Source organism: Paramisgurnus dabryanus, chromosome 1 (genome assembly GCF_030506205.2).
Source record: "Paramisgurnus dabryanus chromosome 1, PD_genome_1.1, whole genome shotgun sequence".
Classification (NCBI taxonomy): domain Eukaryota; kingdom Metazoa; phylum Chordata; class Actinopteri; order Cypriniformes; family Cobitidae; genus Paramisgurnus; species Paramisgurnus dabryanus.
In genome coordinates, this window is record NC_133337.1 from 50,864,613 (window position 1) to 50,891,106 (window position 26,494).

The 26,494-nt window shown below is 37.3% G+C and overlaps 1 protein-coding gene across 1 annotated transcript; it reads right to left on the bottom strand.

The window, feature by feature from the left end:
• Nucleotides 1-33: 33 nt before the first annotated feature.
• On the bottom strand, nt 34-20,043 carry tbx21 (T-box transcription factor 21). Its single transcript, XM_065262520.2, has 6 exons — nt 19,232-20,043; nt 4,975-5,129; nt 3,686-3,807; nt 3,214-3,372; nt 2,203-2,264; nt 34-1,981 (listed from the first exon to the last, which is right to left on the bottom strand). Exons 1-6 carry the CDS (start codon nt 19,756-19,758, stop codon nt 1,186-1,188), a joined length of 1,821 nt encoding a protein of 606 aa, XP_065118592.1. The 5' UTR covers nt 19,759-20,043; the 3' UTR covers nt 34-1,185.
• Nucleotides 20,044-26,494: the final 6,451 nt, after the last annotated feature.

The following is a 26,494-nucleotide window of genomic DNA, read 5'->3' on the forward strand; positions in this document are numbered from 1 at the left end:
GGTTTTTGTTTCTGTCGCTCATATGAGGTATTGTGCAATTTCTCATTTGAACATATACGAAGTGGACTGATGCAAAAGGCCTGGTATTTTATCATGAACTCTAGACTACATAAAGTATTTATACTTTAACGTATGCACTCTATCAACCAAATTATGTCTTGTCTAATAATAGTTGGAACCACAGTTGTGGTACACAGAGCCATGCTCTTTTAGACACTGGCTATTTTATTTCAGCATGTGTTGTCTGGGTGGCCATGGCTTTGTGCTTATTGGGAGTGCATTTTTTAGGATTGCAAAGATAGGATACAGTACCTGTAAGTAATTGTCTGTACTTGTGTGGTTTATAGTAAATGATCATATGAAATCACTGAAATAATTTTTATATGGATCTTAAAATGATTTGTACTCCCTCATGTCATTCCAAACACAATGGAAGTGAATGGTGACCACTGCTTTCCCAGGTGCCCATCTCCTTTTTGGATTTCACAGAAGCAGTTTGGTCTTTCTGCTAAAATATCCCTTCATAAGTCAATAAAACAGTTTTGGACATGACATTGACTAAATAAGAGTTTTCATTTTTAGGGCGAATGGTCGCTTTGAGGACAGACGAGAATGTGACAAACTATTTGATCGTACGTTTGTACGTGTGAAAGAACGTTGCGTGGGTTTAGCAAGGTGTTTTTCGTTCGTTTGATGAGGGGGACGAGACAGTTCCTTTGGGGGAGTGTCAGCAGGTGCGCTGTGAAATCTTCAGCTGCTGAAGCGTCTGAAGTTGCACAGGTCTGTCTGTCTGTGTCTCCAGGCCAGTGTCTCAATGCAGTCACATCATCTCGGCTCTTAAGCTGTCGCTTCATCTCACCGTGACCTTCGGTACACCTCCAAATGACCTTACCCCCAGACAACGAACACAGGAAACATAAAGGACAAAGGGACCACCTAACACGAAGCAGTCTGAGATTATTGTGCTGTCTGGCACGGTAGAGAAAACTTGTTTGGGTACGCTGTGAATCTGTTGGGTTAAACGATGGTGCGTTGTTGGGAAAAACGGATGGGCTTGTTAATGTTCTGCAAGCACAACTTGAGATCAGTTCATCTTTGCACTCTTCTAGAGTGATTTCAGATACCTGTGCTTTTAAAAAAAAAACAGTTGGCTGTATTCCTTTATTTCAAACCCATTTGTGGTCTTCAGTGAGCGTAGAAGCCGTAGTAGCCCGCATCACTGCAGTTATCCTTTTCGCAAGGCTCTGCGCTGCGGTTTGGAGGGGAATTCTCAGTGCTGGATGTGTAAGGTGATACACGCCTCTTCTTGTTCTCCGCTCCTTCAAACAGACCCGAGTCTCCAGAGTCCACTGATTTTACAGAGGGGGCTTCAATCCAGGGGTCATCCCCAGACTCTTTGGACTTGTCTTGGAGTAGCGGCTGACGTTGGGGCTCCAGAAGCGACGGGGATGGATGGAACCGGGAGTTTGTAGCCGAAGGAGAAGACGACGTAGTTGGGGAGGAGATGGTTCGAAGCCAGCTGAGGCTGGACCCGGGTTTACCGTGGTGGGGATGGTTAAGGTACTGTGATGAGGGCCTGCCTGAGGTCCACGCACCTGGGCTGGCACCACACACCGGACCGGAGGCGAAGGGGCTATCGGTGTAGTAGCCCAGTGGGTGGTGGGGGGAGGACTGAATCGGAAAGGGTTTGTAGAGATTGTTTGAAGGGTATTCGCCATCGTACGCATTAAAGTCGAGGCGGTTGGGAGGAACCCCCTGCTGGCTGGGTAGGTACCAGCGGCTGTGAGGGCTTGCCGTAGGGTCTTTGGGACACTCCTGGGCCATGCTGACAGGCTCACGACCATAAAACCGACTCTGAGGGAGAGGGCTCATGTACTGGTCAGACAAGTAGGGCTGATGAGGGTAACAGCTACCCGGGAGGAGCTGCTGACCCTCCGTTGGGGAAGGCGTAAGGCGGTCAGATTCAGGTGGTGCGTACAGCCTGTGTATGGAAAACCGAGCGTTAATAGTCAAGTGATGACTCTTAATAAAAAGTACAGCTCAGGAGTATAATTTTTACCTCGTTACTTATACCAAAGTGATTTTTTGCATGTATAATGAACAACATTGCCAAAATGTTCTTTATGTGAACAATTTAAATCAACAGCAGTTGTCCACACAGACCACATTTTGCTTTATTTATTTCGCTACGGCCTTACTTACGTGTCATAATTGTCTCGGAAACCTTTAGCAAAAGGGTTGTGATCTATTTTCAGCTGAGTGATCTGTAAAACAAATGGAAGTGGAAGAGGTTGAAAAAAGGACAAGGGGAGAGAGAAAGAAGAAAGAGAAAAAGAAAGAGAGATGAGATCAAGAAGCAAGGTCAAGAAAACAAACAGTAATCACTGTCAATTAGAAATAATTTATTAATTCATCCGACAATAAAAATACAGTAGTATACTAAAGTCAGTGGCGGCTCGTGACTGCTCATCCGAGGGGTGCTAATTCAAAAAGTGTCATGTGTGTTGCTTGCGTTTTTGAAATATGTGTTTGTTGAGTCATGTAAACCATGTGCATCACGTGTTTTGTCAAAATAAGTGCCTGCTGCACACGCGTCAAAACCGTTTATGATAAAAGAGACGCTCACGTTCACAAAATACACGAAAGACAGTACCTTAACAGTAAACTCTGATTACGCATGAGATTATGCGAGTATCTGGCAAACGCGAGCGTCTCTTTTATCATAAACCCTTTAAAACGTCTTGCAGCAGGCACTTATTTTGCACACGGGATCTCTCGACGCGCAGAACACATATTATGAAAAAAGGAACCACACACATGACGGGCTTCATAGATGTTGTGACGAACTTCACATCGAGCGCCCTCGAAAAAAGAAGTCACTGGCCGCCACTGACTAAAGTCTATTGCAAAATAAAAGTTATAGAGAGACATTTTTCTAGTTCAGGTGTCTTCAACCCTGATCAACCATCCTGCAGACTTCAGTTCCAACACACCTTTCTGTAATTTTCAACAAACCCTCAACACTTTGATTAGCGCTTAAGCTGTGTTTGATTGGGATTGAAGCTAAAATCTGCAGGATGGTTGCTCATCAGGAGTAGGGTTGAAGACCCCTGGTCTAGTTCATCCTACACTGTGTTAGCTGTAAACTGTGGTTATGTGGCTGATTAATATGAAAATAAGCCCACAGCTTGTCGCATTACTAACATTACTCACGTCTGCATTCTGATAAGCAGTGACGGCGATGAACTGGGTCTCTGGAAACACAAACGTCTGGGTTTTTGCGGTCAAAAAGGGATCTTCCGTTCCATCCTCCTTAACCTCCACAATGTGTAGACGCGGTTGGTACTTATGAAGTGACTGGAGCACTATCATCTGTATATCAGACAAGGCAAGCATTAGAGAAGATGTAAAGATATGCTGTGGTGCTACTGATACACTTTGTAAAATAATTGACTGCTTTGCTTCAGATATCTCAGCCTATGTAATTATTTTGCTCGACAAATTTAGTCCTTTCTCATATTTATATATCAAAATATAAGGTGTAAAAGTTCATTAAAAAGTAAAATCAATTGTTTGCTTTTTAATGTATTTTTGTTGCATCTTGTAATGAATACATAGATAGATAACTACAGCACATAGATGACTATATGAATACATACTTGGTCTATATGAGTAAGATGGTTACCTGTCCAACATTGTTTGAGCTGCCTTTGTTGTTGGTGAGTTTCAGTTTGCCAAAGGAAACTTCTTGTCTCATCCAGTGATTTCCAGTATTGGGAGAGTCTGGGTGCATATACATTCTGTTTCCTGTAAAATAATGCACAATAATGCAAATTACAAGAATTTATACTACCACCATTACCACCACCACCAGCTTTGTTGTTATAGCCAAGTTTAAATGACCATCCATGTTTATTTTTCTCTCTTTTTTAAGACACAAACAGAAAATTAGAAATTAGGATTTAATTTAATTTAATTTAGGTTCAATAAAGTCTGTAGGTTCCGGCTATTGCTCAAGTGTAAGGAGAGGCCACAATAAACAATGGTCACTTTATCTTATAATATTCAGTATTTAATACTGTATACAAATTTCCTGTATTTTCTGGTTGTATTCTAATAAAGATACTAAGAAAAAAACATATCATTGCAAGAACAACAAATCTAATGGTGGTATGATGGCCTTTTGCACAGTACTGTAAATATTCATGTACGTAATCTGTTCATTAAAAAATGTATCTTTACGTTTCTTTAGGGTAATTATTTTCATCTGTCTATATTTTTATCCATACATATTACGTGTATCTCTGTGGCTCTGTAGTGCTGTTTAAAAATTTCCACAATGTCTTTGACCAAGCAAACATGACAACACTGGCTAAACTGGCATTATTATTATTATAACTTTTCATCAAAAAATGGCAGATGGGGAAATGTTCAGGAAGTGTAATTAATTTTTTTTTAAAATTATTATTACTATTATTATTTAATACAATTATTTTTGCCATGCCAACTGGAGATGAAGAAAATATACTGTATATAAGCTTTAAACATCCATATTTCACTGGAATCAATAGTATTTTTAAATCTCATAATTACATAAAAAGCTGTGAATATGCTTAACAATGAATGCATTTCCAACAGAAAATAAATATGTCTTGGAAATGCACTGGAATGAGCTGTCATGTCATGCATACGACAGGCACAGCAACATGCGATCCCTCATGAACAGCAGTTGCAGTGCAGAGCTGTTGTGGTGGGCCACATGCTTAAGTTCCTCTGATTGTGGCATACAGTGGTATCAGAAACACTCATGCACTTCTAGCCACAAAAAGAAAGAGATCCGGGGACGTGAAGTTTTCTGCATTGCTCAGAAAACACTCACACTGTGAAAACCGCAAGACAGATAAAGACATTTATCTTGTTTGTAGGGTTTAAAAGCAGATAGTGGCCAGAAGCTGTCGTGTGTCTGTTCTGTACCTGGCATGTTGCCTTCTGCTTTTCCACACTGAACCCATTTGCCTCCTTGGTACCTCCAGTGGTGCTGGTCAGAGAGAACCACGTCGACATATATGTTATAATGAGCCGTTGGGTCCAGAGAGCTGATGTTGAAGCTGAGGAAAGGGAACATCCTCCTGTTAACAGAGAGATAAAATGCATTGAGATTATGTTGTTATTGTCATACTTTCTGTGAAGTTACTGGTATAAATGCATTGTGTTCCTGGTTGCATTAGCAATGCAAAACGTTGTGGGTTTGATTCCACCCATACTTACAAAAATGCATTGATTGAATGGATTGTAAGTCACTTTGGATAAAAGCGTGCCAAATGCATTAATGTGATTGAGATGTGGGTGATTATAGGGAAGTAATAGTTTGCCACAGATGGACAATAGGTAGCAGTCTGTACATAAATCTTTAATATGCCTCTTAATAAACATGTCTGAAGATGCATCTGCCAGCAGATTTATTTGCAAGACAGATTTCAATCCCTGGGCAATGAGGGAGAAGGTAACTGGGAGGTCAGTGTGTCCCAAGATAGAGTAACAAACATAGGAAACACACATTTTCCTGCAAGGGATGTGATGGTAAACAAACTCAGTATTTGCCGTTTTACTGCTTTGGTTGTCTTCGGACCTTGGGTCCACCTATGATGTAACATTCGTTTGCGGTCAACAGTATTGGTTTACAGACGACAACATTGGTTCTTCAACTTTTTGGGGTGCGGCCCTACTTGTGTAGGGTGCATCTCTTTGCGGTTCCCCTAAAGAAAATTCATGACAATTCATGACGATCTTAAACTTCTAAATTGAATTAAGCCTTAGGTATATTAGGACATTTAAGTCGTTTTTTACAAACATACCATACAAAAATCATTACTGGTGTGAATCTTGATACATAAAAAAAGACATCTCAAAAATCATTTTGGTCTGGGATTAGCTTAAAGGGACACTCAACTTTTTATGAAAATATGTTCATTTTCCAGCTCCCTTAGAGTTGAACATTTGATTTTTACCATTTTGGAATCCATTCAACTGATCTCTGGGTCTGGCGGTACCACTTTTAGCATATCTTAGCATAATCTATTGAATCTGATTAGACCAGGGGTCTTCAACTACTTTTCTTCGAGGGACAGATTTTAAAATTGTAAATATGACGCAGGCCAAACTTTTACCCCTATTTTTACTTTTGATATATTTTTACTTTTACCATATACGTGTGTGTTGTTGTCGTTTTTGTTACTTTTGTTGTAGTATATTTGAAAAAAAAAAAAACATATTAAAAACATGCATTTTTAAAAAAGACATTTAAAAGCCTTTTAATTACTGAAAACTTATATTTTCTTTATTAATATTTAAAAACAATTGCAGTTTAACATGTAAGAGCCAAATGTTAATAGAAAAAGTGTAAAAGATCAACACTCCTAATAGGGACAAAACAAATATTTTGTTTATAACTGTTTAACTTTCATTGTTACATGTCAAGTATTCACAACATATAGCCAGTCTTCTCCTAATTACTAAAATTGCACTACATGTTTTCTTTTTTAATATTTTATAGATATATAGGCTAAACAGCCTTTCCATTGTACATTATATACAGATATAACTGTCGGGAGTTCGCCCTCTAGTGGCAGTCGTAATGAAAATGTAGTTTAATCGTAAATCTGTCATGGGAGACAACCTTTAATCTACGAATATATGTATAGTTAATAATTTACTTACCAGTCATTAAAGTATTCAAGTGTTACTGATAAAGTAAAACAAAACATAATGAATAATTTTAACTTTGCACACAGTTTTGATTGGAACACAATGAAATACATCACTTCCGGTCGCCGCGTCACATGCGGTGTAGTCGCATAAGTTTATTTTCTTTAATGCATCCAAAGCTCGAATTGGATCAGATAATTACGCACCCGCAGATGGTTGGCACCCCACACAGCCCCTTTCTGTGTGGTCTTGTACAGGGGAAAGGTAAAAGTAACCACGCTGAATTTAAATCAGACTATGGTCGTTTCTCAATAAGGCTGCAGCCTCGGGAGGTCGCATTTCCAGAATTTTAACAATTATAAAGTTGACTATTATTCTAAGTTAATAGTAAATTGTTGTAATATGCTTATGATTTGTGAGTGTAATGCTCAGTTTACTTAAAGCTCCACTGTGTAAGATCTACTCCCATCTAGCGGTGAAAGTCTATATGACAAGCAACTGAATAATACTTTCTAGCCCCCCCCATTCGGAACGCGTTTTAACTCGTACGGTGGCCCGGCCGTGTCATGCCAAGGTTAACATGGCTTCCAGTAGCTACAAAGCAAAAGCAATGAGAAAAAAATGAACAATTTGCAATGTCCTTTGCCTGTGATCCATCAAAGCACACAGATTTTTTTCTCCTAGGGGGTTTTTCACCCCGGGGAGGCAGCCTTTTTGGGCTTTACCTAGCTTCCTCTTCTATACGTTGCTTTAGTAATACGTGCAATTATAATATTGAGTCATAGCCGCAGCAAATTTAACTGCTCATGCTATCATGTATTTTGTTGTGCTATCTGTCGTTTTCTGTGCTTTTCACTGCTTCTATTTATGTAAAGCTGCTTTGAAACAATTGACTTTTGTGAAAAGCGCTATATAAATAAAATTGAATTGAATTGAATTGAATTTATGTTTAACATGAAAAAAGTCTGATTGTCATGATATGTCCGCTTAAAATCACATACAAAAAGCAACCATGACGGGTTTAAATGGACACGAACTAATATTATGTCAAAGTACAATGCTTATGTTTTAAGTAAACGTTACATGTCCGTGTATATGTAAGAGCTTTCTCTCATATTGGTGAAAAAAGATCGCGCAACTTTCACACGCTTGTAAAATGAAACGAAAGACGCGCAGATCAGACGCTTTTATCAATGAAAGGCTAAAAATAGCGCTGTCACCGTGTGTTTGTGCTAACTTAGAGGTCAGAAAAGATGAAAAACATTTATCTCAGTACCTCAGATTACATAAATGGGCGGAGAGACGGCGTGTGTCTGTTCGAACACATTAAACCACATGCATGTTTACACTAACAAGTGTTATGCATAATCATGCTAAAGTTAGCCAAGGAACTATAAAACTTCAAGTTTACAACATAGACTGTATTGATGTAAACGAATATGCTGAATTACCTGTGGAGAATATAGAAAGTGCAACTTCAGTGTGCCTTGAGCCCCATCTTGGAAAACTAACTCCAATAGTGACTTTGGTCTTGATGTTTTTACTGTCACGTTGTCGTTTAAAATCCCCGTTTCGCATCCTTGGCGATTTGTTTTAATGTCCTCGAGAATTTGTCTTCAACAGGCTTTCAAATCAAAGCATTAGATCGCAGGTTCATCACGGTGTGCGTTTGTTGTAAAATCCGAAGGATTCAGCTTCAGGTCACAGGCTGGATACGATACGTCATCAAGCTGGTTTATTTAAATCAACTGAGCATTACATTCGCAAGTCATACGCATATTACATCAATTTACAATTAACTAAGAATAATTGTCAGCTTTATAATTGTTAATATTCTGAAATAAGACTGTCTTGATGACGTATACCGCCTACACATGCAACCTCCGAAGGCTTCAGCCAGCAGCCAGCGTGAGTGTAGAGTGAAAGCGCGTAATTCAGCATATTCGTTTACATCTATACAGTCTAAAGGTGGAGCTTGAATTTCAGGAATGTCCCTCGTCGGCGAATGTATTTCAAAGATGGAGGCACAACATGGATTCAGCCAGAGAGCGCTTCGACGGTATGCATTTTAAATAGCAGATTCTACACTTACGAGAATACTTTCATTAGTGGGTGGGAAGTAATTACACATGAATGAGCACATACTTTTGAAAGAAAACATAGGTTTTTGTTAAGAATTAACTCAATAAAGTACACAGTAGAGCTTTAAAATTGATGACGTATGCAGTCTACAGCCTTCCGATTGAGAAACGGCCAAAGGTGACCGGCGGGCAGGATTAAGATGATTGGCGGGCCGCCAGTTGACTAGCCCTGGATTAGACCATTAGCATCACGTCAAAAATGACTAAAGAGCAGATTTTTTTCCTATTTAAAACTTGACTCTTCTGTAGTTATATCGTGCACAAAGACAGACGGAAAATTTAAAGTTGCGATTTTCTATGCAGATATGGCTAGGAACTATATTCTCTTTCTGGCGTAATAATCAAGTACTTTGCTGCTGTAACATGGATGCAGCAGGCACAATGATATTAAGCAGCACCCGAAAATAGTCCCCTCTGTAACTTTCAATAGCTGTTTTAAATGGGAAAATATTGAAACTCTTAGGTAATTTTTGATGTGATGCTAATGGTCTAATTAGATTCAATGGATTATGCTAAGCTATGCTATAAGTGGTACCGCCGGAGATCGGCTGAATGGATTCCAAAACGGTTTCAAACCTGTAAGTTGTTATTTAAGGAACACCTTAGTATAATTTTCTAACACATCTTACACATAGGAATACAATTTTTTTCGGGAACAACCTGCATACCCTTTTTGGTTGCAAAGAATAAAGTACAGTACAGCTTTGAATGCAGTACAGTAAAACTTCCTGTATCAAAAGGTCATGTGTTCGACCCCAGGGAACACACATACAAATAAAATGTATACCCTTTAGTGCACTGTAAGTTGCTTTGACCAAATGCATCAGCAAAATGCGTAAATTTAAAAATGACTAATTAAATTTTTCCATGAACTGTGCCTTTAAGAAAAACAACAGTTCAGCTGGCTTCGGTCCAACCTCAATACTATTCTGCATGCTTTCATTCTCAGTAATAGATTTCAGAGATGTCTGTAAGCACAGTGACACTCGCACCGCATGGCTGACTGTCATTCAATAGATTTCACAGTTGCAGTCTACTGCTCAAGCTTATACATTTCCTCTCAGCCTGACTGTCAGGTGACACTGCATTTGCCCGCTCATATCTGTGTCTGTATCATATTAATGTCGTGAACTGCATACACACCAAATAGTATATATATGGTTTGTAATTCATTTAGGTTATGAGTATGTCTTTAAAAATGTTTCTCTCCTCTCGCCCCCTGTGCCGGTGGGCTTGCTGACAGAAACTGTAGACTTTATTTCCATTGGGAAGAATATATGGGGTCATATTAGTTCTGCATATTTTCTCAAGGGTGCAAAGGTATTATATATAAGCTAACATTGTTTGTTTTGATCTCTGGATGTGTGTGCAGGTGAAAAATATACACAGTTATTGCAACTGTATTTATATGCAAATACTGGCAAATTGTGGCTAAGATACTTTAACGTTGTGCATTAGGGTACTGTAGAAAGAACAAAAGCAGGCTATTTGCGTTGCATACGTTGCAAAAATCCAACCTTATTACAGTCTAAAGTCTGAAGTTGAATAAATTATGACAGAATCAGGATCAGAGAAGTTTGCATGTAATAATTCATGAAACATCACATCCATAATGATGCTCCATGTTCGCCTGTTCCACTCGCTCCAGCGTAAAAATGGCTAGTGGATAAACTCATTGATATAATTGTAAAATTGATGTTTCAAAGCGAAAAAGGTTTCACTTTCACAGTGTTTCTTTTCAAGTAGGGTAAAGGACGTATGTCGAGGATCAGAAGCACAGAAGGGCAGGACCGACTGCCCACCCGCAAGCAGCTGTAATCAATCATCATTCTCAGATGGACTCCTGGCATTGTAAAGCCTTGTGGTGGTGAAGAGACCGAGCAGGTGATGGGTTTCTTCTTCCACATCAGTTGTCAATATAAGTGAAAGCAGAAACCAGAATAGTCTGTGTATCGTTCTACGCTCGCTTGCCTCCTCGTTCTGACTTAAAACTGTACTGTCTGTGGCAGTCACTTTCCTCATCTGACTGAGCTTCAAAAATTGTCATACTTATTTCAAATGAGACATTTATAAGAAATCAGTACCTGGAGAGGGGGAAACCAGTGGGTTTACCACTGAAAAAATGTTTTGCATGAGTGGGAGGTTAAGGTTTACGACAGAAGTTAGAGGTTAACCTTTGGAAACTTAGCTGTCGCTCGACTAAGCGATGGAGCCAGAACATTGCAGTAGGTGGTTGCCAAACACAAATACCTCCTCTGCTATCTAGGACTATCTGCAGTGCTCATGGGGAAGACAGTTTTCCATAGGTTTATGTACAGTATTTCCCCTTTGCACATGTAATGCTGGTTGCCCAGCTAAAGCTAGCAGCTGTGTTTTGGTTCATGGTACAGTAGTAGTTAAACAGCTTAAAGGAAAAGTTTACCCCCAAATTATTTAATTTTGGGGTAAACTATGGGCACATTGTATGGGCACCAAACCACTCATACATTTCTCAAAATATCTCCTTCTATGTTCCACAGAAGAAAGAGTCATATACAGGTTTTAAATGACATGAAGTTGAACAAATGTGACCCTATCAGCGAAAACCAAGCTAAAATCTCATATTGGTGGTTCCTCGGACAGGGATTAGCTAAAACCACTAGGCCTTATTTAAATTAGCATCATTTATACATAAAAACTACTGGTGTGCATCTAAAGACACAACCCTCGCACTCACATATTTTAAGATATGTCAAAGCAAGTCGTTTTCAATCAAGAAAAGTTAGGCTTAAACCCTGTCTGGGAAACCGCCACATAATATTTTATAAGACGAAGAGCATCGAAGTTTGATTTCAATAACTGATTTCATTTTAAATTCAAACTTTGACATGGCCTTACTCAGTCAGCATTAAAGGAAAACACCACCGTTTTTCAATATTTTATTATGTTCTTACCTCAACTTAGATGTATAAACACAAACCTATCTTTTTTCAATGCATGCACTTAATCTTTGTACAGCGCGTTGTGAATGTGTTAGCATTTAGCCTAGCCCCATTCATTCCTTAGGATCCAAACAGGGATTAATTTAGAAGCCAACAAACACTTCCATGTTTTCCCTATTTAAAGACTGTTACATGAGTAGTTACACGAGTAAGTATGGTGGCACAAAAAAATAAAAAAAATAAAGCGTGGCGACTTTGCAGCACTTCGACCTCGGGCGCAGTAATATTGATGGAAGTTTGAGCGAGAGGGGGAGTAGTCAGGAGTGATGATGTTACTGCGTGCCACGGTCAAAGTGCTGCAAACTAAGTGCTCTTCCGCCATACAATATAGTTCTCATTTTTTATCTGCTTAAAAAAATCGCCTCGTTTTATTTTGTGCCACCATACTTATGCGTGTAACTGTCTTTAAATAAGGAAAACATGGAAGTGTTTGGTGGCTTCTAAATTCATCCCTGTTTGGAGCCTAAGGAATGAATGGGGCTAGGCTAAATGCTAACACATTCACAACGCCCTGTACAAAGATTAAGTGCAAGCATTGATAAAAGATATGTATGTATTAATTCGTCTAAGTTGAGGTAAGAACATAGTAAAATATTGAAACACGGTCGTGTTTTCCTTTAAACATTTTAATGTTTACATAATGTAGGATCATTTTATGTAGAAAACAGTAAATCACAAGTGGGTTGAGAGAATTGTACTTTTACGTGCCACTTTAATTGTCCCTTCAAGCTGATACAGCTGTGGCCGGTAACTACAATCGCATGGCAATTTGTATGTATTTAACATAATTCTTAAAGGGGAAATGTCACAATAATTTTTAAATATGTCAAATAAATCTTTGGTGTCCCCAGAGCACATATATAAAGTTTGAGCTCAAAATACCATATCAATAGTTTATTATAGCATGTTAAAATTGCCACTTTGTAGGTGTGTGCAAAAATGTGCCATTTTGGGTGTGTCCTTTAAAATGCAAAGGAGCGGATGAAGTGCAAACACTGATCACAATGATGGTGGTTTGATGCAATTCAAACTCAATTTTTCTCTCTCTCTCTCTCTTCTGCACTAAATGGCAGTGCTGTGGTTGGATAGTGCAGATTTAAGGGGTGGTATAATTATAATAAGAGCTCCTTATGACATCATAAGGAGAGCCAAATTGACCTATTTTTTCACGTTACTGGGTTGATCTTTTTCACATTTTCTAGGTTGATAGAAGCACTGGGAACCCAATTATAGTACTTAAACATGGAAAGTCAGATTTTCATGCCATTGCCCCTTTAATAATAATTAGTTTTTATACGATTAGCTTTTGCCCTTGTGACGTTGAGGTTAGGGTTGGGGTTTCATTATTGTTTTTTTCTAATAATAATTTTTGTACAATTCACCCCAAATTCATACGAATTAGCCAACTTGTAAAATACGTACAAATTCCTGTGTAAGTAAGAAAAACCTGGCTGATATCAGCTAGGGACTTTTCTGTTTGAGTGCAATCATTGATTCACCAGGACAGGAGTTCAGGTTCAGTTTATGTCACCAAATGTATACTCTTGAGCGTCTGCTGCTGCTTGTAGACGCAAACGTGTTCTGAAACCGTTGGCATTAACACTCATTTTGTGATTTTTAAAGGTAAAAACAAACCATCCACCATGACGTAGGCAAATTGGGATGTATGGTAATCACGGCATTTGTACGTGGTTGTCATAAGCTATTATGTGAATGTGGTTACATTTGGAAACCACTATAGAATTGCTGATGTTGGAGAATTGTCATAACTCTACAGATGAGCTTGAAACACAGCTGCTGATAAACAGTGGCTTGAAATGGAGCAGCCGGTAACCACAGTTACATCCCTCATGTCAACAGAAAAACCCTTTGATCTTCATTTTGTTCGACTACCGTCACAGCTTGTTTGTTTCTGTTAGAGCTGCCTGTGGCGATACTCCTCGAATCATGAACTTATATGATACAGTCAATCTGTTCTGCAGTGACCTGTGAGAGTTTAACAAGCAACAGAGTTTGTTGAAACTGAGGTCTTTGCAGCAAGACAGCGTACTACCATATACAGCTGAACAGGAAGTGATTTGTTAGTTAAAAAAAAGACTGCTCAAAGGCCAAAACGGACAAAAATATTCTCACCTTTATAGCAGAGAGCATTGAGTGGCGTGAGAGAGAGAGAGAGTGTGAGAGAGAGAGAGAGAGAGAGAGAGAGAGAGAAGAGAGAGAGAGAGAGAAAGAGACCTAACCTAATAAAACTTATTTTATTATTACTTCTTTTTTCGAGGGCGCTTGATGCGAAGTTCGTCGCAACATGTATGTAGCCCGTCGTGTGTGGTTCCTTTTTTTCAAAATATGTGTTCTGCGCATCGAGAGATCCTGTGTGCATCACGTGTCTTGTCAAAATAATAATAATGCTGCAGACGCGTCTAAAGGGTTTATGATAAAAGAGACGCTCGCGTTTGCCAGATACTCACATAATCTCATGCGTAATCAGAGTTTAGTGTTAAGGGAGTGTATAGAAAAAAGGAAAAGGAACGCTTCTCCGGGTCAGAAAAAATATTCCAAACAATCCAGGGTGCTCTCAAAAAAGGGACTATAATGACAATGAGAAAATAGAAAACATGAGGCCCTCCTGATAAATGTTAAAAAGCCTTTAATTAAAAAAATGGCTACATGCCAACGCGTTTTAACTAAACAATTTTCATCAGGGCATGCCAGACATACACAGGTGAGTGCATTTACCAGGTAGAGAGGTATGGGAATGGTCACATGACCTAAGGTCAAACTTTTTAATTATTAATTATTAAAGATTAATTATCTCATTACAGCCAAACACACTGAGCTGTTCACAAAGAATACACAAAATAAAAAAACAAGTGATGATTGCACAAAATTATTTGTTATACTTGAATATTACTCTGCTTACACATATCAAAAACCTACCATAATAAGTCTAAAAAAAAAAACTATTTTGTGAACGTGAGCGTCTCTTTTATCATTTAAATGGTTTTGACGAGTGTGAAGCAGGCACTTATTGTGATAAAACAGTGATGCACATGGTTTACATGACGCAACAACATTTTCATATTTTAAAATACAAGCAACACACGAGACACTCAAAACACTTATTTTGTAGTAGCGCCCCTCGGATGAGCAGTCACAAGCCGCCACTGATACTGAGTGTTTGTTGAATTAAAACTGCTTTTGCATTATATAACTAAATAAAGGCTACTATAAATGTCATCTATTTTAAAGAAGGAAGCATGCACAGTTTTCCAAACAAACTTTACATTTTCAGCTCCAACAGCATTATACAAATATATGTTACACTGTAAAAGGTGAAAAGCTGGATCAACTAAAAAAATACTTACTAATAATTACTTCACTACAAAATGTACATTATTTCAATGTGTTTAGGTGTTAGCGATTAAAGTATTTTTTTTTATCCAACTTTTACTTTTAAAGTGTAAGTGGGTTTAAATAAAAAAATAAATTCTAAAATTTAATAAAAAAAAAAAAAATGTTTGTAGACACTTTGTGGTTTTAAAACTTAGTGAAACATTCCCATGGTTGATGATGTGATGATCTATACCTGTGGTTACCCTGCTAGGGCACCTGTGTGTCTTGCACCTTTTGTTTGCAGATGGTGATGTATTTGCTTGGATTTTTTTGTATCCTATGCGTATCCAAACGTATGCATTTGAAACTGTCATTTGTATTGTTTTACCTTAGGCCCCAAAATTTAAGGGATGGAAAATGAAGGGCACAATGCTTTTTTTGCTGTGCTGCACCATAAATACACTGTAAAATTTGCTGCACTTAAATGTTTAAGTTTAAATAATTAAAATTCATAAATAATTTCAACTGTTTTGATTAGTTAGAAGTTGCTATTATAAAAATTAAGTTGTAAGAGCTTTCAACTTTATTATTTTATTTATATCAACTACCCACTAGTCAAGAAAGTTAAAATTGCTTGTTAATTCTTAAAAAAAGTTAACTTAAAAATGTAAGTGCAGCAAGCATTTTTTATTTACAGTGTAGTTTGTAGTTACTGTGTAGTAAATGCTTTAATACCTTGAATGAGTGCGTACAGTGTCTACCAAATTTTAAAAGTCATATTAAAGTTCATTGCAATTCAGTTGTCAACTTCAATGCCATAAACAAATGCTTAGAAAGTTGTAAGCCTCTTTGTGGCATTTTATATGAGACATGTATCCACTCAAGCAGTAAGCAAGATCTATTTAGACCCAAAGCAGGGACCCATGACTCCTCTGAGCGTGGCGTTCACCAAAAAATGCACCTACGATAAACCTACGAACAACCTATTGAGTCATATCTTCCAAACAAGCACCCAAATACTTTGTAGGCCAAACAATATATACTTTCTAAGCTATTTTATCAAAAATTGACAAAGAATATCACCCCCCCCCCCAATAGCACTTGAAGACATTTGTCACATGGGGAGAAAAGTAGTTCCCCTTTTTTACAGGCCTATATGATGCATTTGACTTTAGAAAGTCCTTTACAGTTTGACATTTTTATTTCACTCTAGTAAACCACTGAACCACTGGCAGTGGAATAGTGCAATGGATGTTAGACAACATCTGTAGTTTCATTTCCCTCCCACAAATGTTCTATGAGGTAATATATATGTTTTCTGGTATAGTTATTAGTCTCTTTGGCTCACCTCGTTGCCTTATTTGGATCTGATACTACCCTGATAAAGCAAAACAACGTACACCTACGCCAGTCTATGTATAGATGTGGTGGCCCCATGTATGTTTAAGTTTGTGAAAACCGGTGCAGGGGTAAGCTTAGGGGGCAGTTTTGGAGTTAGACTTGAAAAGGGCCGAAGACCTCTGCTCTCCTCTCAGGTTGTAGGCCTTACAGTGCATTTCAAAGCTATAACTCGGACTGCACCTCAACTTCTGAGGAAATGTGCTTCACTGCACTCGCAGGGTACCAGACCAGAGGAGAGAGAGAGAGAGAGAGAGAGAGAGAGAGAGAGAGAGAGAGAGAGAGAGAGAGAGAGAGAGAGAGAGAGAGAGAGAGAGAGAGCAAAGAAAAAGCGAGAAATAGAGAGCGAGAGAGAGGAAGAAAGTGCCTTCCTTCATTTCCTGCACATCAAAGCTACCTCCACTGATGTGTTTGGCCATCACAGTCTCAGTGGTGCTCAACCAACTTTACCCCCAAGCACACCACCCCCCTCCTCCTTACTTTTCCACTTCCTGTCTTGGGCAGAATTACCTGAGCAGCTTATTGGCAAAGTGATCCACCACCTTGAAATCTCAAATAACCAATAAAAAACTAATGTTGTGATTCATTGTATACAAAGACATGAAATAATAATTTGCATCAAATTGCAAACTGAAAAAGCATTTTAATAACATAAGCCTGTGTTTGTTCTGAAATAAACTATGCGAAACAGATGACTTCACTGGATCAAATATAAACAGGAAATAAAGATTCAGATGCAACAATTAATCATTGGCGGTAGGCATGGAGGTGCAAAAAAAAAAAAAAAATGCTGAATCAAAAGAAGCAAAGTTTTTTGCTTTAAAGCATAAAAAATATATTAGACAAAGCAGAACAATATGAACCTAATATAATAGTCTCAGTACATCTATAAGCGACAAACCCAAAATAGCTCCTTGGTTACTTTCACACACAAGGTCAAATATAAGTAATAACAGTACAAGCAAGTCTTTATTAAGTCTTTGGTATATTAATTTACACATTTTAAATGTAGTATAACTTTAAAGGTATTTGCACATATAACCAATAAACTGACAATTTCTTTATCCATTATCTTTCTCTATTTTATTTGCATTTCATGCTGAATTCCATTTTTTAACCGAAATGTTCAATGCAAAGAGTGCAGATGTTTATGTGAATGTCTGCAGAATATATTAATTTTGCATTGATCTACGCCAAAATAACTTTACAAAATGTTTCAAGACACTGTTTACATTAAACAGTGTGCCCTTCATGCCAACACACTCACGATACACACATGCATGTTTTCATGCGTATAAGGAGCAAGAACGTGAATTCAAAAACGAATAAATATTACAATTTATTTTGTGCATATAGTCCATACTGGAGTTTTGTGTGTATTTAATTGTGTACAAAATTACTAATTAATTTGGTTGGACACAAAACAACAATGAAACAAAGTTTTTAACGCAGTATCTTATTTTAGGCTGTAGAAACGTGTTTTGGCATCTTCCCAATTTCTAAAGGTCAGACTTGCTTTCATTTACCTTTATTGTGAAAATAGAGACTAATAAGCTAGACACGTTTAAAACGTCCTACTTCTTAAAATATTTATATTAGTAGACTTAAATTCCTTGACCGTCTCAAAGGTCAATGCTGAATATATTTTGAATTGTTTAAAGGGCTTTTACAATGTTATGAAAACTTAATTCTCATTTATTTAAAAAAAAATTATTTTGGTGATGTGGTCGGCTTAGATATAATTTGACAAGAAACAACTATTTTGTTTTATTATCTACCATTTAAAGTTTTCATCATGCAATGACTGTATAAAATGTATGACTCAAGCTCTGTAGTGTAAGCGTTGCTTATTTGTACCTTAAGCACATATGAGGATATATTATAATGGTGGGTTATCAAACATCCCCACAAGTGTCTTTGTCTGAGGTCTCTAGGGACCACGAGCATTTTATAGTGAAATTGTTTCCAGTTGAGTGTTTTCCTCAATTCCTCAAATCTTAACTATTAATTCTGGCCAAGTTCCTCCAAGAATTTTTTTTTTAAATAAAAACTGTCATAAATTTTTGGAAGAATCCTCAAATATCTGAAATAATAGCAGTAGTTCTTTTAAACCAATATCCAATATGTCCCAGTCAATGAGAAATAGAAGTTTGACAGATTTGTGTCAAAGTGCAGACTGGTGACTACAATGAGAGAATTTCACATAATTGCCAAAGTGTTTGTTTACCTTTTGACAATAACTGAAACCAGGTCGCGGTTTGTAGGGAAAAATAAATGATTTCAGATCAAATGCAGCCCTTTCCATATTTACAACTCTCTTTAATTGAGCTTCTAAATTTAATATACATGCCAAGTGTTGGATTGCATGCCCACCTGCCTTGGCTGGCACTGCGCTGCAGCCAGTACTTTGTGCATCTGTGCATCACTTCAATTACATTTGAAGTTAAAACAATACATAAAAAATACTAATCACATCGTGAACTAATCCTGAGTATGAAGAATCGACGTGCATATAGCATATAAATCGCATAAAGGCTAGTTATGATCCACTGTTGTCACCGCGCGTAAAATAAACATGTGCAGTAAGCTTTCTCATTTGATCTTTTCAATGACATGTTTCAATTTATCCCTACAGTGTTTTAAAGAGTGTGGCAAATAATTAAAACTTCTTACCGTCCCTGCTTTGTTATGATCATCTCTGTCTGATATTTGTGAAACTTTGCCCATAGTGGATAGTTGTTGAGAAGCACTTGGGTCTTCCCCGACACCTGTAGACCAGGTAAGGAGTACATCGGTGTTCGCGGGTATCCGTGCTGAAAAGGAGCTGGGTACGCGTCTGCGCTGCTTGGAAAAACGTCTTTGCCGTTAGTTGAATATGCATCCGCTACGTGTCCCGTGCCGCTGCGGGTGTTGAAGTGACAGCTGCTGAGTGCAGCCGGTGCGTAAAACCTCCCCGGCTGCGCCCCGAATCCGCCGGAGACGCTTTGGTGGTGCTCGGCGTGGAAGGGCAAAGACAAACTGTCCTGCCCGTTTTGAATCGAGTCCTGATAATAAAACCTCGTGTCTTGAATGCCCATTTTAAAGTCCGGTAGGTCCCGGTTGCGGTGCAGGTGGCTGTTTAAATCTGTGTCTTTAGCGAAACTTTGCGCGTCGGTTCCATTCAACATATTGAGATAAAAAGTCCTGCCTATGCCGCCCATCTGCAGCACCGGTCCGAGTTTACTAGCGCTTTCATAGGTTTGCCGTCCGTATTTTATAACATTTAAAATCAAAAGATACTTTATAAGACTTCAATGAAGTTAGGTCTTTGGAAACGTATGCGCCTTTTTCCTCATAAACTGCTTGACTTTTCGATCATGTCTGCAATACGCGTTTTAATGGCTATTTTCCTCTTTTGATGTATCTTAATTTGTTGAAGACATTGCTATTGCTATGTGTTTTGAAAAGGAATCACAGATTCAAACACATGATAAGGCTGTGTGATATATCCATATCTCGAGTCGTTATTGGTCCGGAGGTGGGCTTTAAAACTTAAACTGGGCGTGATAGGTTTATTGCGTGAGGACGGGCCTTCCCCTGATACAGGGACTTTACTTCTGCCTTAATAAAACCGATCAACATTTACATTATATTAATGTCAGTCAAAATCATCGTTTTCGTTTTAATTCACTATAATATAGAAAGCATAAACTTTAATACAAAAATGAATAAATACATTGTTAACATTTTTTTTTTGACTAATAATAATAAGACTTAGCCCACTGTCATTTAGGAAATGAGGAATCTTAATATTACAACAAAAAACTCACTTTAATCGAATTTTAATGAATGTTACACAAAGATGGGTTTGTATGCGGTCAATGAATAATATAAGGAAAGACCTATTGTACATGAACACATGTCAGAGAGTAAATATTTATCAACTCCATTCTTTTGCTATTGTATTAAAATGTATCTATCCTTATTTTATTTTTGTAAATAAATCATGAAAAAATACATTTTTAATATAGATTAAAAATATAACCTTTCAATTGTGTTTTGTGGAAACTCTGCATTCAACATTAGAAATCACCTTAGGATAATACTTGAACTAGCCAATATTTTGTTTCCCTGTCTGTGAAATCCAGACTAAAGTGTCATAATGTAAATATGAGTTTAAAAGCATCAAAGTTTGATTACAATCATTGATTTTACTGTATTATTATTTTTTAAAATGACCTAAGTAAATATTAAAGATATCTAAGTTAGGCCCATTTTTGTTTATTAAAGATGATTTACAAAAAACATCACTTTAGCTGGGTTTTCACAAACTTGGTCACATTGTAATAAATTAAGCCTTTAAAGGTGATTTTCAGAGAGTATGATCAGGTTATGTTTAAAACTAAATCATTATTTCAAAAGCAAAAACCAGATAAACATATATAATTATATCTTAAGGTTTGCAACATTCTGTGACTTTAAAAAGTAGAATATGTGTGAATTATAACAAAAAATCCACCAACGTACTCAAACAAGCATTACTTTCACACACATACTCGCGGCAATGTCCCCCCAGTACAGGTATGACACAGTTGCCTCTCCGCACTCTCTCTAATTCCTCTTTCTGTGTCTCTCCAAGCAAGGTGAACTCACAAGGTCGCCAGCTGAACTCATTGATGTTGACACCCTGGATGATAGTGTATTGTCCCCAGTGACACTTTTAGCAGGCCAGCAAGGCAAGCCCCACACCTGCGCTGTAGTTGGTGACCAGCTCGTTTTTGGAAAGAATTTACTTAAGCTGCTTTCCTGCAGGCCAAGTTTGTCACAATGCTACACAACAAAAAAATAATACGCACATCATTTATAAACTGCATTGGCAATTATATACAGTATATTACACTTTAACCACTCAAATTTGCATTTTAAGTGCCTCATTTGGTCATTTGTTGTCAGGTTTACAGCAATTCTCTGTTCGTTGCATGTGAGTTGCGAGAACTCTTCTTTATGGAGAAGTTAAATATGAAGTGCGTGTGCATATTTATATATATTTAGTCATATGTAAAAAATTAGTTTAGAAAATAGCGTGACAGGATGTGACATATTATTTAGCTCTTTGGTGAATATTTCATCAGTGTAAATCATCTTTGTTGTGAGCACAAAAACCTAGGCGTTGTTTTTAGATTTTTGTTAATTATTCACATTCTTTAGGATGTCTGCATTACTTTAGTCTTTATCATACATAACAGATTTGTATGAGATGTCACATTGATATCTGTAGTCAGTGAATCTGTGAACCAGCATCGGAGTTCTTTTAGAGGGAAGTAATAAAGATATGCTATCTATGAGATATCTTCGCTTTGTTTTTTTGATTTTGTAGCTTGTTAAAAAAAATCATGGTTTTTCAGTTAAACTTCAGTCATAGAATGATCTGAAAGATTGCTAGATTTCTTTATCACACTTCTTCCTGCAGATCCGGGGTTGACAGTTTTCATGTGGTGGGGTAGTGAAGTGAAATGCTCTGACTCATTCTGCATGGTGTTTCTCTACACCTGAGATTTTCCATCACTACTAACTCTAAATCTATATGGCTATGTGTGTATTTGCCATATTTTAATATAAATACTCTCTTTTTACAACAATCTGTGGCTCTTATCTGCGGACATAATGGCTACACTCTTTAAAATAAAGGTGCTTTATGATGCCATAAAAGAGTGGTTCCATAAAGAACCTTTACATCCAAAAAACTTTCTGTTTCACAAAAGGTACTTTGTGGTAAAAACATTCTTCAATGTTGGTTCTCTTATAGCATTGCTGTGAGGAACCTTTAAAGCACCTTTATTTTTAAGGGTGTAATGGTATAGGCCCCATTGAAACGTGAGTGTAGTTAATATTCTGGTGGAATCAGATCATGCTTGCACTCCATTCAGTCATGTTAACAGTTATGCATTCAGTACTCATGTTGTCAAATCACCACTTGCAAAATGTCAAGTCTCACTTCCTTCCCTATTGAATTTGTTTTTAGATTTAAGATAAAAAATAAAATGTAATTCTAAAATACCTAACCAATAAAAGGCATAATGAAAGTAGTTGAAATAGGTAAAAAAAATAGCAAGTAAAATAAATTGTCTGATCATACATTTTTCCAAAACATGTGGGTAAAAAAAAAAATTATATATATATATATATATATATATATATATATATATATATATATATATATATATATATATATATATATATATATATATATATATGTACCTGGGTAAAAAATAACCTAGCATTTTTTAGAGTACCACATAGGATTGTGGACTGACTTATACATCTTTTTGAAAATGATAATCCGCAATTCAAAATAAATGTCCAATATTAATTACATGTGTTACATTTATGTGAAACATTTTACATTTTTATATTAACATAATAGAAATGCAAGTTTTCAGTAATAGTAAGCATGAAATAAGCTTTACTCATTTTTGTATTTGCTAGCGTAATGAATAATGCATTGCAAAGGTCATGGCTTTGAGACTAGGAAACACATAAGAAATGTTGATTAAATGCACTTTAAGTCACCTTGAATAAAAGCGACAAACTAAACTGTAATATTACTTTAAACAATGTTTTTTTTTAAGTTGTATTACAATAACTGTGCATGCAGTTCATATTAAATTAGAGACTATATGAAAAAAATTCACATTGTAAAAAACTTTCCCACAAATTTGTAGTTATTTTAGCTTAAAATCTAAATTTTATTTTTATAAACTGCACTGTAAAAAAGCAGCCTGTCTAAGTCAATTCAACCTACTATTTTAACTTTAAACTTGTGATGTTGACGTAAAAACAAGTGTAAATTGTTGAACTTAATTTGTTTAGTAAAAGTAACATACAAATGATGATGTCATTTTTTAAAGTAGCCTATAACTATTTTCAATGTTCTAGGATTATACTGTACACTGCTACTGTGTCGTCACATAAAATGAACATGATTAAAACAGAAGCAGAACAAAGATAATACATTTTGTGTGGTATATGTTTGAGTATTTTTGGCAATGCAGGTGAACATGGTGGTTAAGGTGATATTAGAGGACATGAGGAGAACATGCCTATTAATCAGTGTGAATAGCTCTGATTAGAGAGACTTAGCGGCATATGTTTCCACAACTCGGCTCTTACACCAGGTCTTCCTGTCAGGCACGGGGATCTAATTAACGCCACATATGTTTATTTAAATCCCTGCTTTGGGTGTGAAAAAAGGCTTTTGGGAGGCACCACCTACAGGGGCTGTGAACATGGATTGGGGCGGGGAGGGGGGTTGTTGGAACGGCGAGGAAACGCAGTAGAATTAAAAGGTGTAGAGAGAGAGAGCGAATATTATGGAAGTGAAACGAAGACAAAGCAGGAGAAGAGAGTGGAGAAGGTATCACATTGAGCTCTAAGGATCTCTCACCCAACATCACATGATCTCTGGAGATGTGCAAATGTATTCCACTGCAACTGTAGATACAAACAAGCTGCCACTTCCGTAGTTTATAATTAGCTGGTAAACGATGCCGAGTATCTTGGAAAGAGGAGAAGACCTGTCTATGTCCATGAGATCTTTCAATCAGCAATTTTGGGATTTATGTCCCTAAGTATTACCCTACACTGTGACACCAATTGACAAATCATTCAGCTAACCATGGGTGTTAACACCTACTTTTAAAAGATACCAATGAAGACAGTCACATCTTTCAAGAGGGATTTTCCACATTGACACGCAGATTAATTTTTTTTTTTTGTGCATTTGCTGTTGTTCATTGCTGTGAGTCACTGGGAGCTTTGCATTCTGCAACCAGCAACTGAAGCCTGTATCCTCTTGTTAAATGCAATAACTGTGCAAGCTTAAGGTGCAAGGTTGGTCTTCCAAAAATGTATCCAACAATTTAGACCTTTACGGCAAAGGTTCTTGGAGACTGTGGACTTAACACAACATGTGTGTGTTTCTTTTTGTAGATGGTTGTGCGTCTGTGAAAGTGTATTTCCAGAACTTGGGAGACATTTTTAACCTCATCTGATGCTGATACAGATACTAAAGATGAACGTTCACAGTGTGTTTAGTGAGGTAACCTAAAAAGTATGCTATGACATGCAGACCAAATTTATTTCTTCTCTTTTACTAGCCAGCCACTATTCCATCTTTTGCATTTTCAAGACTGTAAAAAATGACCCCTTTTCGTAAAAGGATGAATCATTTCAACATATACTTTTATATTACTTTAACTTGTTTAAAATTAAGTTCAAAATGTTCAACTTGTTTTTCTAAGTTATGTCAACTTAGCAGAAGTCAAAACTTAACGTAATGACTTAAAGACTTACATATAAACTTGATACTTTTTTTACATGGCACCAAAAAACGTAATTTTAGATGTCCACAAAATGTTTCAATTAGTAAACCTATAAGTGTACGTTTACACAACAATAATTGTACTAAAACTGAAAAGATTTCCTTTGTGTTTTTTAAATATTTGGGCGTAAATTTTCTAAAAGCAAAAATGTCTAAAGACGCTGTATTATGCATGCCAGGCCAGTAGTTGGCGATGTTACTCCGTAAAGAAACACTACGCTTCTGCACACATACGCATTCTTCTACAAATCGATAAATAAAAACAACTATTATGGCGAAAGCATTGAACGATTTGGATTGTTTGGATAGATGATGAGGTTGGTCTATTATTATAAGTGAGTGACCCTGGACTATAAAGCAGCAAAATTTTGTAAACTTGTTGGAGAAGTGTAAATAAACTTAATAACTTGAGTAGCACAAACACAGTCAGGGTGCCATGTATTCATGCATGTCTGTAGAGTAAATGCATATATGCCATTGTATCACCGTTCCGTTTTCACGAATTACAGTTTATGCTGTTTACACAGAAACAATAACCGTGTCATTTTCAAAACGTTTTCAAAAGTTAGCATTTTAGGACCCGAAAACACTCCTGCCGTGTCAAAGGGTGGTCAAAATGCATGAAAGTTTCTTGCATTCAGATGAAAATGTTTTAATGTAAACGTGACCTAAATTACTGCTCCAGTGAATGATGGGAAATGATCATCAAACTCCGAAGATGTAGACATGCAGCATGTGCTCTGTCTGGGGTGGGAGGGTGAGTAGGGGTCCGGTATACGAAACGGTAAGCCTGATTTTCTTCAGACTGTCCCTGGTCTGCGTTTGACACAAGAAGACAGCTGTGCTCACTTGGATTCCTCCGGCTTGATCTGCATGCTCCAACAATCCGACCCCCATAGCACGGTTTTCCTCTTTTTGGGTGAAGGATCGTACAATCCCTTTTCTCCTCAATCACTTTGGGCCCCCCGCTGTCCCCCGCTTTACGAACATTAAGAAATCATCACTGCTGTCACAGAAGGGTCAGCACATGTAACGTTACATCAGCAGACTTGGGAGCAGTGCTGCATGGAGAAAGCTGATTCAAAAAGATCTTAAAAAACTGAATGAGGATCTGATGTGCCGCACCACATCTGCAGTGACTGAAATCATGAATGAGCAAAAGTGTAGCTCAGTCTGTATCTTTTGGCTGGTAGCCTGGAAAAAGTATGTGGGCCAGTGTCAAGTCTCATTTGCGTTGGTTAGGCGTCACAGTCATAAATCACTGCAAAAGCCTATTAAATCCACTGTTGAATATAGGCTATAGTAGGGCAATACGAGCAGGAGCTTTTTGTATCTTAATACATGTGTGAGGTGTAGAAAAAGACAATAGTGGATATAATTCAGAAACGATTGTGGGTAATGTCTTAAGGAAATACTGGCAAGGATAAAACTGAACACACTTTACGGTTAAAGAAGGGGAATTTATCAAATATTATTGGACACCAAAGCTCCTAAGCAATGATGTAGAATTTCCTGTAGTCAGAAGCATATGGAGTATAAAAAAAGTTAAGGAAAGCTCTGATTTTACATTTTTAAGG

Bases quoted from the DNA above. Each gene is read 5' to 3' on its own strand.
- tbx21 (XM_065262520.2), bottom strand. From the start codon at position 19,758: ATGGGCGGCATAGGCAGGACTTTTTATCTCAATATGTTGAATGGAACC. The intron at 5,130-19,231 runs GTAAGAAGTTTT...CTCTGTTAACAG, and splicing joins ATCATAACAAAGCAGGGACG to GAGGATGTTCCCTTTCCTCA. The intron at 2,265-3,213 runs GTGAGTAATGTT...TTTGTTTTACAG, and splicing joins CTGCTTATCAGAATGCAGAC to ATCACTCAGCTGAAAATAGA.